Source organism: Camarhynchus parvulus, chromosome Z (genome assembly GCF_901933205.1).
Source record: "Camarhynchus parvulus chromosome Z, STF_HiC, whole genome shotgun sequence".
Classification (NCBI taxonomy): Eukaryota; Metazoa; Chordata; class Aves; order Passeriformes; family Thraupidae; genus Camarhynchus; species Camarhynchus parvulus.
Genome location: NC_044601.1, coordinates 25,076,652 through 25,088,993, shown reverse-complemented (window position 1 = coordinate 25,088,993; position 12,342 = coordinate 25,076,652). Strand labels below are relative to the sequence as shown.

Below are 12,342 nucleotides of genomic sequence, written 5' to 3'. Positions count from 1 at the left end.
ATTACAGGCAATGCTCCACACTCTGCCCCTGGAGCCCCAGTTCAGCCCCAGAGCGGCCAGATGACTGGAACTCCCACCTGGGGAAGGGCCCAGGAAAGCCAAAGGGTATTTAACCTGACACAAGGTCAGCATGTCTTGACCCTATCTCCTCTTTGAATCTCTATGAGAGATTCATACCACTCCGCTGGAACCTGGAGTGGTAATTATGTTTGTTCTTTTCTATATAATTTCTGCCTTTCTCTCTTTCTTCTTTTAATTCCCTCTTGGAATTTTTTACGGAGTCACTTAGAATTGAACAGGCTTAGAGTTTGCAAAGTTAAATGAGCTAAGTTAATACTCTGAAAAGTGTTGATTGAATGCTGGCCTAAATGTTTTGCCAAAGTTCCTTGATATCCCGAAGTTGTCAGTAAAGTTGTTTTGACCTCTTGAGAATATCTTTTTGGTATTTGTCTGTGTGTCTAACCACGAAAAACTGCAAGCCCTTTTAAGTGTCTCATCAAGTAAGGATTTTAGGGCCTTACAACTTGTCTTCTGACTGTCTTGCCCTAATCAACAAACTCTCCTGGGAAAGAGAAGCACAGCTTTATTTAAGGTACAGCTGCTACTCAGCCCAAATTAGCTTGCCACTGCAGACAGAAAGACAGGCATGGGTTGGAGGAAACATACCTATCTAGACGAATCCTCTGACTCCTCTCTTTAAATAGCACATATCAAACTGCTTTTGCACAGATAGAAAGAAATGCATGTGATCCCTCTCACATGGGAGAGGGATGCTTTCTACCTGGAATTTACCTTTCTTAATTAAATTAAAATAAATTTTAAATTAAATCCCTCTCACATGGCAGAGGGATCACTTGTTTAGAGAAAAGAATTTGCAGAAAGAGAGCTGAAAAAAGTGAGTGTTGTAAAAGAAGATGGTGGCTGAAGAAAAACAAAATTTTCTCATATTTGCTCCTTTTCCAGAGCATATTCTAAACCTTCAGCATTCTTGATTATTAGGGAAGAATGGATTAACCACAAATCCTTACTTTTTCTTTCTTGAAACCGATGTTCTACAAACATCTAGTCTTGATGGAATGCTCATAATTTGTGAACTTTCTTTAGTTTACCAACGAGGCAGCTTTAATAACTTTGTAAATAATGAGAACAAGATCCAGTGCTACACTTAAAATCAAAATGCTTCAGCCACCTTTCCATGTGTGTATTAAAATTTGTCTGGGATTACTCTTCTCTTCAAAACAATTGTTTGCCTAGGTCCCCTTTATCTATTTATTTTTTTCTCCAATTCAGTAATTTTCTGGTTTTGTAATGGTGGTTACAAAGACCAAAGAATGACAGTGACATCTCTTGCATTTTAAAGATAATTATTTTTATTTTTTATAAAAGTTCTATTAATTTTTTTCTATATAATTCCACAGCTTTCCTATTTTTATAGCATTTAGGGCTATAAGAACAGTCATTGCGACACTGTCTTGCATGCAGCAGAGAATAGCAAAGTATCAAGGAAAGCTTTTGTATGAGCTACTCACTATCTGTGTATAAGCTAAGTATCAGTGCCAGCAAAGTAGCTTACAAATTGGATTCAGCCAGCTCAGTCAGAACTCTTATTGAAAACATGCTGGAAATAATACATCTTGCAGAAGTAGAAAGAACCATTCCTCCAGAAATATAAATGACAATTAAAAAATCCCTGACTAACTTATGGGTCAAAAACACCCTCTGCTATCTATCTTCAATAATGAACTTTTTAGGTGTTGTACTATACTGAGCAAACTGTACTAACCCAGATGCAGAAAATGTACCTCTGAAATCATATTGTCCTCCTAGTGTAAATTCATCTTCACTGTGGATTGATCCACTGAAGCTGTGTATTTGTAAAAGAAGATACTTGAACATCTTATGTTGAGACCAAAGCAAAAATCACAACTTTTTTAAATCTTCAATTGCAACTTTTGCAATACTGCAACTTTGCAATAAAAGTCTGTTAGGAGGATGCACCTCAAAAATTTTATTCTACATTCCTTTTATTACACTTTTCAGAAATGGATATAGAGTTAAGCACTTTTCTTTAAGGTGTGAAGGAAAGACCTTTGCAAATCTTCCCAGTCCTCTGCGACAGAGCTTGTAAACCTAAGGACTTGACAACTTTACCCACAGTGTTTTCAAGCACTCCATTGGAGAAAGCCTTTCTTGGTATTCATTATCTGATCTCTCCAAAGTTTACCTTTCTCACTGAAATGGGAAAAAAAAAGCGAGACAGATGAAAGCACATTAGATATTTTTGATTTTTTAGAAGTCTTAACAAGAGGCTCCTGAAAACCCAAGAGGAAAGGAAAATCTAACTTAAAGATGGAAAGAGAATGCTATTTGTCAGAGTTCTAAACCCAAGTCTCATGCTTAACACTTGATTGTAGACAATCATGTTCCTGACTGCTTCAAAGAGAAGCTGTGATGCTGGAAGTACTAGGTATGTTAGAACTTCTCATTAATTTCAACTGAATGTAAATAGAGAAGTAGACTATCTCATCACAGTAGGTACGACAAGATATCTGCAGATTAAAGGGTTAAATAGTCAAGAAAAAACTGGGGATAGCTACTCCTATAATTTTATGAAATCCAATGCCTGTAGTGGAATGAAGTTATGCACCATTGTGAATTAATGTCTTGTAAGTGATAGAAAAATACAGATACCTTTCCTCTGAAAGGCAGAGTACCAGTCTTGCCCAGATGTCACACTACTGTTCAGGGGTGGAACAAAACCACACCACCACTTGTTTGTCCAAGAACTTTGCATTATTTTCTCCTTATTTTGATTTAAAGGAAAACTTGAAGAACACATTGGTAGTAGATAAAATGTCTATATACACTACCTTTTAAAAAACCTATGCTTAGATAACATAAATACAGTTTTAAATCAAGCTCAAATCTTGGTGTATACGTATTGAGGAACAGTAAGTTACTGCTGGTAAAGTAAAAAAATAAAATCGGGAAGAATTAGAAAGAACAGTGAAAAGAAGTTAGAGCAGAAAATGCAATTCAGAGAATTTTTTTCTCCAATCTATGCAAAGTAATTTGTGAAAATGAGGATTCTGAATATATTCCAGAAGATGCCAGATAAAGAACTCAAACTGAACTCAGAGACCTATCTGTATCACCTAAAAACTCTCTACATCCATTTCCCTACAGAGTTCACTCTGGTTCACTGTTTCCTTTGGTGCTATTGTCTGCCATGGGGTTACCATCAGAGAACACTGGTAGGCAGTACTTCCCTCTAACATCTATTTTCAACGGCCTAAATTGGTCTTCATAGGATTCCATTGTGCACGCTGCAAAGAAACTTGTCTTGTTGCCAGCTAGAACTCTGAACTACATGTCTTTCTTTTCTTCACTGTTCTTTTTTTGGTTCACAAGCAACCTCCTACCAAAAGCAGAATCTGCAGAAGAGACTACATCCAAGCAATAATGCAATGAAAAAGTATGAAGAGAAGCCCAGGTGGCCACCTTGCAAATTTCCAATGTGGAAGCCTTCGACCTCTCCGCCCAAGAAGCAGCTATAGTCCTAGTGTAATGAGCTTTACAAACCCTGGGAGCCTCTTTACCCTTAACTACATACGCCTCTCTAATACAATCCCTTAACCATCTAGCTAAGCAACTCTTAGAAGCCATTTGACCCCTCTTAAGACCCCCTAAGAGTACAAACAATCTGTCAGAAGATATGAAATCTTTGATTCTTCTGTGATAAACCCTAAGTGTTCTTCTTACATCCAATTTATGCAGCCGTTGCTCTTTGTCATTGCTGGGTTTAGGGAAAAATGAGGGCCAAGAAACCGTCTGGTTTAGATAAAACTCAGATGCCATCTTTGGGACAAAAAAAATTTTACAAAGAGGAACCATCCAAAGAACTACTTTGTTTCTGATGGAACTTTATACATGTTCTAAACATCAAAATTGAAGTACTACAGAATATAAAACAAAAAATCAATTGACATTGAAACAGCTATACACATAAATACACCACTTGACACAAGCACATGAAAAAACATTATTTTTGTTGCACCTCTGTGTCAGCTACATAGATTGTCTCCCATGAATACTAAAAGCAACCAAAACATAAAGGAAACAAGTACAAGGCTTCTGTCTACGCAATGCCTAGGGAAACTTTAGGTGACTTGGACATTCACCTACCTTTTATGAATCGGCCATCTTTCCCCAGTTTGCCAGCAGTACTACTTGCAGAGCACTGACACTTCAGATATCCCTCACTGCAGACACTGAGGGGTAGGCTGGATATACCCAACCTCGCTTGAACCTGCTCAGAGTATGGGTAACTTTCTAGCACCATCAGCACTCCAGTCTGGTCTAATTCACTCTGCTTCTTAGGCTGGTTCTGCAGCCTGTGCTGCACTGTAAACCTGACCTTTGTAGTACACAAGTTAATTTAAAGCTGCTTCAGACACATCTACACTCTTGACTCTGCCAAATTAAACAAGATTTCTAGTAATAAGGCTTCTAAGTACTGAAGATGGCCATTATATTGTCTAGTCATATGGTACAATGTGTTCTGATGAAAATAAAACAAGGATTTTAACCAATACTTCTTATAAAAAAACTCTGCTATCATCAGTGAAAAAAATAAAATTATCAACCCAATATGGGACATTAACAGGGAAAATCTTAAATTCTTTTAGGTACTTAACATAACCTGAAACTACTGGGAACATAGTTTTCATTCTCCCACATCAAATCATCTTTCACTTCACTACAACTGAGATTTCCAACAATATGAAAATAAAATAACACAAATAAACCTTTCTTCTAGTCAGACCTCTTGTTAAAAATTTCTCTGGACTAGTCTTTTCACAAACTATCTGTAAACATATCATGGAGAACAGTTCTGTGAATAGAATCACCTGATCACAACAGCAACTCTAAAAACAAATGTATGTCTGAGACTTCATTAAAAGCATCCGAAAAATATCTACCCTCACTTGTTTTTCAGGGGAAAATGAATTCTATTTTTTTTTCTGGAATGGACCTTTTACCCACAAGACTGCCTCCTACAAGATCTAATAATATTTCACATTCAGATTTGATTGAGTAGCGGTACCAATTAAGAATCAACTTGCAATAGACATGATTACTCTAAAAGAATACTTCTCAAAGAAAGTGGCTAAACACTCTTTGGAGAAATGGTTCTGAATGTAATTAAGCTTGGAAAAATTTTTATTAATTAATTAAGCAGGATAATTTTTACTTCCAGGAAAGCAAAATCTTTCTTGCTAATCTTGAAATTGTTAAGTCCTCTGAATTACTGGAGACCACATGCCTTAGAATATAGTCATATAAATATCAAATAAATTTCCCATTTGAGATTTCTTGATTTTTTTACACTCTCTCACATAATACAGTAATAAAAAGTATATTTACCATCGTCCTTACTGAGTGTATAGCCTGCTCAACACATGAGGAAAACTCTACAAGTTTATTTTAAGACCTCTTTGTAGAATCAAGTCCATAAAACATAAATTATAATGTATAATAGAGTAACATTTCTTGAGGATTAGTAAAACTGAGTAAAGGAGGCAGAAATACATTGAAGTTACTGAAGTCATTGAAGTCAGCAACAATGGAATTTGAATGCATATTTTATTAGAGCTTTGACGTATATTCTAACAATATATAGGTTAACCTGTATTTCTTTATTTTGGAGTGTCAATATTACAGGTGAAGAATACAACAACAAACTGTGTGCCTTAGAACTCTTCTTATTTAATATTTTTATTTTCGTCAATGTAGTATTCTGAGACATCATTCCCAAAACACCATTATCCTCAGCCTGCAGCTTGACTATAGAGATTGTGACATTTGATTTCACCTATCCTCTCTCCCTGAGCAGCTTGGCCTCATTTCTGGTCTGATATTTTCCTGCAATAAAATCAAAGCTCTTGAAACCACTTCTCTCTCATGACTTGGAGTCTCCACTGGCAGAAGCAGCAGAGTAGAAGTAGAACATTTGTGAGAATACTCCTGGAAGTTGTCATTCACCTGAATTTTCATGATACTCAGTTCAACTGAATACAAGTAGATGAAAAAAAAGTGAGCTTCGAACCTATAGCAAATGCAAACTTGAAGCTTGATAATTTTACTGATGTAGAACTTCCTTCTGTAACACAGACACTGAAGCCAGTGAGATAAGCATGCTAGTAAACACAGTTAATATGAGTAAGTGTGAGAAATACAGGTTAAACATGGACTATATCCTTTAGCAGTTAGTTTCACATACACTAAGATCAACTAAACTTATATTAATGTATGTGCTTTTCTCTCTTGAAAAAGCAGTTTTCAAGGCCAAGTTCAGAAAAAGTCAGTTGCAAAGAATTCAGACTCCGAGTATTGTTGTGTCCTATATGAGACACAGGATTTATAGAGAATCCAGTAGGAGATATCTTGTTGCAGTGTTTGATAGTTTTTCATCATGGCTCTCCATCAGTATCTACAGGTAGTACATCACATATTTATACACAGCAATCAGTTCTTTTCTACAAGTCATCGTGCTCAAATGTAAATCTGCACATTTCAAAAGCTTTTTCAGTGGATATGGAAACACATTTATTTGAAAAATATGATGCCGCAAATTAGGTAATTAATGTTGAAAATAGCATAAAATTATTCTTTTGCACAAAATAAACCAATAAATCAGGACAATCATTCATTACCTTGAACATTCTTATTCCTCTCTGTAAATGAAGGCAGCAGCAGAAATTCTGTAGAGACCTCTTCAATTTTTTCCTCCATTAATAAGAAGAGTTTGATAAGTTGAGAAAGACATTTGAGTTGATATAAGGTTAAGCAGAAGTTCCGTCCTTTCCTCTGGTATTCCTGGGAGGCTATTCAAGTAAAATTATAAAATAGCTTTTATTATAGCAGAAAAAACCAAATGATACTGCAAAATTGATTATGTAAGACAGTGTAATACATCAAGCAATTTAACTTTCCTTATAACATAATGTATTTTTTTCTCATTATAAAATACTGTTACATTATTTTTCCTAAGTCTTCAGAACTTCTCAATTATCTGTGAGATTCCAATTGACTTCCAGGTTTTGTTATTCATTAACTAGGATTTTTTCCACGCAATGGATCTGCTCAGGAATGCTCTCACCTGTGTTTTATAGAAAACCCACTGTGTTGCAAAAGCCGAAAGGGAAAAAAACACACCATTACTGTATTTTAATGGTTTGGGACATCACATCACTTGTCACTCTGCAAGTCACCTTGTCTGTTTAACAATCTGCTAGCACAATACAGTTGATGAATATGACATTTGAGTGAAAGAAACATCAATCTAACACTCCACAACTTTAAATATGTGGGGTTTGAAAACAAGTGAGACTGTCAGTGAGCAAATATCAGCAAGTATTATAACTATAAGCATTTGGTATTTAAAAGAAGAAACCGAACATTTTATTTTGAAAGGTTAACACACACACTTATAACATATAATCATGTCACATCAACCAGGGAACTCTGATTTCAGCACAGTCAGACTATAAATGATTTGGAGACATTTCCAATTCAGTATTACCAAACCACATGGGTTTAAGTACTTTAATTTTATAATGTCTTTAAGTGTAACAAATTTGCACATCTATGCAAATTATGGTGAGCTGATACCATGTTCCTATGCAATTCTGTTGCAGATGTAACACCAGCAGAAAAGTTAATCTGGAAATCGTCAAAGAGAAAGTCAGAGTAGTTTGAAAGGGAAGCTCTGAAAGATGAACACAAAAAGAAATTGACTGAAATGTACTTTTATGTGTCAAATCTTTCTGACCTTTGCAAATTTTAAGTATTTTGTACCTTCCTTTTCCCTCAAAGTTTCTAAATATTTTTTAGGCATTTACAAATCACTTTTAAATAGACATAGATCTAAGTAGCAGAGCTAATTCCATAATATGCTATTCCAGTTTTACAGCATTAGAGACTGGACTGCAGGCTTTGCATCCACATCTGAATTTCTTCAAAGTTCCAAACAGATGTATTCATGTTAGTTCCTTGCATTTCTAAGAATGTCAAAAGAGTTATGCATAACTGCCTTTGTTAGTGTCTTTCCTCTCTGAATAATGAGTAAATAGCAAATCTATCACTGGATTTCTAATTTTAAGTCTTAAACCTACAAAAAATCACATTCACAGAATTTTACTCCTTATCTGAAAACTAGAGAATATAATCTGAGTTTAATTGACATGAAAAGACTGCCTGAGTCTGCAATGTTAGAACCACAAAACACATCCTAAAAATGAACAGAACATTAGTTCAATCTTCTATAATTCCAAAACCTTGTGATATTTCTGCCCCATCTATAGAGGAACAAGGAAACGGTCCACTTATTCGATTCCCTCAAATGATATTGTCCTTATTAGATTGAAAGAGAGTGGGTGTAGAAGATAAAGGTATACCACAGTAATGCTGTGCTTAGAATAGATTACCAAACTCAGAAAAAGTAAAAACTTTTACTTTTAATGATTCTTCAGAATATATTTCAGTTTTATCATTTCTCAGAAATGACAATTCATTTATTTAGTGCTTGATGCTCATGTAGTGCGCACACACCTGATTATCCAAAGCTTGACTGAAAGGCCTTCTATACATCCAGATCATTAGGTTTAAAATAGTGATAGCAGCATTTAATTTTGAAGAACACTGACCAGTCTGCTTGAACAAGCACATCACTGTCCATGTTTTAGCAGAGTAGAATGAAAAGGCACCTCTTTCCTGACATTGTTTTGATTGGACAACCACAGGACAAAAACCTTTAAGAACTGTGTGCTTCGCCAAGAGCAAAGCAGCCAATGCGATGACATAGAGAACGCCTCAAAACAGGTTTATAAATCCTGTAGAAGATTGTCATGAAGAGAACATGTCTTCATGTGGACAGATGTGAAATAGACATGAAGGCTGTGATATATGTCAACCAAACCTCAGTGACATCAACCTGTTTGGAGGAAAATTTGCCATATTCACAAAGTGGAGTATGCTTACTCTGAAAATGTTACCAAATGGGTCATGACTTGGGAGGGTTAGGTCAGAAAACTAATATAACTCACTAAGCCAGGTGACACTGTGCACCTCTCCATTATGAAAATGGTCTGAAATTGTTGTTAGCATTCTATCCAATCCACGGAGGACAACACAGAGTGTGGCTGAAAGTCCATGAAGCTGATCTCAGCCAGCTGCGAATCAGTTAAGCAGTGGCATTCCAGTCTAACTGAAGTGTCACAGATATCTTTTATGAAAAATCCTTTTCTTGGGAATTTTCTCCTGAGAAGCTGAGAGGTCTCAGGAACAAAATGTAAACAATGGTTATGTGCTGCTGTGGAATGAAACAGGTGCATCTTTGATTGGCCCATGTTGGTTGTTCCTAATTAATGGACAATCACAGCCCAGCTGTCTTGGACAGAGAGTCCGAGCCACAAGCCTTTGTTATCATTCTTTCTTATTCTATTCTTAGCTAGCCTTCTGATGAAATCCTTTCTTCTATTCTTTTAGTATAGTTTTAATATAATATATATCATAAAAGAATAAATCAAGCCTTCTGAAACATGTCTCTTTCCTCATCCTAAGACCCCTGTGAACACAGTGACACTGCAGGATAGAAAGGAAATGGAGAAAGTTACATGATACAAACCAGCTTCCTTCCTGAACCACCCGCAATTTACTACTATCATTCTTCTAAATTTAATTTTTTCTGCATGCCTGACTTTAATTCATGAAGTCCCTGTAGAAGGAAATAGCTGCAGCAGGATCTTTGGATACAGCCAAACATAAATAGGACCTCTATAGTACCTCCTAACAACAGGACATGTTGGCTTTCTGCTAAAGCAATACCTAGAGAGAAGAATTTCTGAAAAGGGACAGAGGCTATTGAGGGGTAAAGTGCATTCTACAGCCTTGGCCAATGTGCCAATGAGCTGATTTACAAATATTGCTCAACAAAAAAGTTGAGATCAGAACCTAAACAAACACAGAGGAGTAAAAAAGGGTTCTGAGCTCCTGAACATAGCCCCAGGCTTCCATCTCTGCAAAACAAGGATCACACCAATACTGCTGTACAAAACCAATGCCTATGCTGATAATTCCTAAACTGCTCTGGAGGCAGAAATATCCTAAGTCAGGAAAATGAGCTATCTTAAGCTACAACAGAAAAGATTCAAACCAAGCACAGTGTCAGGGACCACTGAAGTCTGGCTGCTACTTGAGGAACAGAGAGTCAAGCATGATAATACGGCCAGCAGGACAGGCTCCTTGCCAGCCAGGGCCCAGTCATGCAGATCCTAAGTAAGGCAGATCCTGACATGATAGGTTTCAACCAACAGTCCACATCATCAGCCAAGTTAATGGTGATGACACAAATGTGAGGTCAAGTCAGGAAGCTAATTCACCCTTTTGAGTCTGGATCTGGTCTGGTGAGGGTAAGCACAAGTCAAGCAGAGTTCAGTGGAACCATGGTGATAAGGCAGGTTCAAGCTCATGGCAGGAAAATTGAATCAACAGCAGATGAACACCAGGACACCTGTGATGTAGTTCAAGCAATGATTGAGGACTCAGGTGCCGGTGAAATAGATCTCCTGGGCAGGCTGCGGTGTAGGTCCCTGGAAAGGCTGCTCAGGGTCTTCAGGCTCAGTAATGCATACAAGGCTTTGTTGCATAGCTCTTAAGGAACTTGAATTTTCAGACAAAGACCTCAGAAAAACTGGGAAACTGTCTTTCTGCTTCACAGAGGACAGAACAACTATTTTGCTAAGAGGAAAAAGAGAGTACTTGAGGTTTCTGCAGTTCTTTCTGGGGGGATAGCAGGGAGAAGACTAAAAGATTACTTGAATTAACATGAACCTGCACTGCATTTATTTGTAGCAAGTAAATAAATCTTGAAGGTTCCTTACACAAAACTGGAATGAAGCAAAAGAATAAGCTCAAAACTTCCATGCAATTTAGATAATCTGTACTCTTGAGTTCCTACCACATAGAGGCAGAGGGGAATCAAAGGATATTTAATTTCTTCAAGCATGCTCATTTACTACCCCAACTATCAAAAAATGGGCACCAGAAGTCTGTCAACCCAAACAATGTTACCCTTAGAGAGAGTTTCTATTTTTCTAATAGAAAAAGAAGGCCTAAAAGAAGGGTGTCTATCAATTTATGCAAGGTTTGTGTGATGGTGCCAAGGCAGCTGATGCAGTTACACAACACCGGAGAAACTAGGGGTACTATTTTCAGGTTTGGCCTTTCATTTTAGCAGAATTGAAGCTGAAGAAATTTTCCTAAGATCTGAAGGACATGCCACCCTTGTCGAAGAATAAAGCTGTCCATTTTACCAGAGACCATTTGGCTGGATGTAGTTGGACAGATGGTATCATAGAATTTCACTTCACCAGTGATGAAGCTGAGAGGTGCCCGTATGAATTCTAAGACAGCTAATAGGTTAATTAAAGCATTTTTCAAGCAACATAAAGTGAAAGACATTCTATAAGGCACTTGATTATTGTACCTGACCTTCTCCTAAGTACTTAAATTCAGTAGCAAGGTATCTGCCTTTATCTTAGCACTTTTAGAGATTTTCCCTCATCTTTGAAAAGGAAGATGCATAAGAAATAAGGCTGAGCTAGATCTACATGACCTGTGTATATCTGCTAACTTGTGATTTTATAGCAAGTTTCAAAAATGATACTTTCCTCAAATCTGTAGCTCTTGAAACCACCAAAAAAAGTGTTCCAACTCCCTTGGTTATAGCCTGGAGGCACTAAAAATCTCAAAAGGCATAAGAAAACATGTATGAATGAGACCCATAAACTAAACGTAACTTTTATTATTATTTTCTCTTCATATTTTTTTTCATGAGCATGGCACCTCTAATTTTTTAAAGAATTTTGAATTTACAATGTTTAAAAAAATGAGTGCGTAATTCTGATAATTTCAACTCATCCAGGTATCTGACACAGTAAAGTGTAGCACAGAAATACCTGCATCAGAAGTGAGCTGGCTCTAAATGGTAAAGAATAACTACATTATGACAATGTTGATCTCAGATTAATTAGCCTTTACTACTCACTCTGCAGAGCCACATGGCTAAACTGCTTCTGAGACTCATGGTGGAATCCTTGCTAAGCAACCTGATGACTGTTTTCTTCAGTGATTACAGCAGGGAATTCTCTCAGCAGGAACCAAGGGTCTAAAACCCTCTTAAACAATTACACTATAACATGCCTTCCCAATACACAATACATTAAGTATCATTCACCTGTCCCCATTTCTAAGGCTTGATTTCATGTAAGATAGATCAAC

The 12,342-nt window shown here is 36.7% G+C and overlaps 1 protein-coding gene across 4 annotated transcripts in view; it reads right to left on the bottom strand.

The window, feature by feature from the left end:
* KIAA0825 (KIAA0825 ortholog) overlaps positions 1–12,342 on the bottom strand; it is a 238,460-nt gene that overhangs the window by 161,149 nt on the left and 64,969 nt on the right. For all 4 annotated transcript variants that reach the window (XM_030968121.1, XM_030968120.1, XM_030968119.1 and 1 more), the window contains one exon: positions 6,717–6,887. In XM_030968121.1, the coding sequence (XP_030823981.1) occupies positions 6,717–6,887 (171 nt within the window). The remainder of the gene's footprint in view (positions 1–6,716; positions 6,888–12,342) is intronic.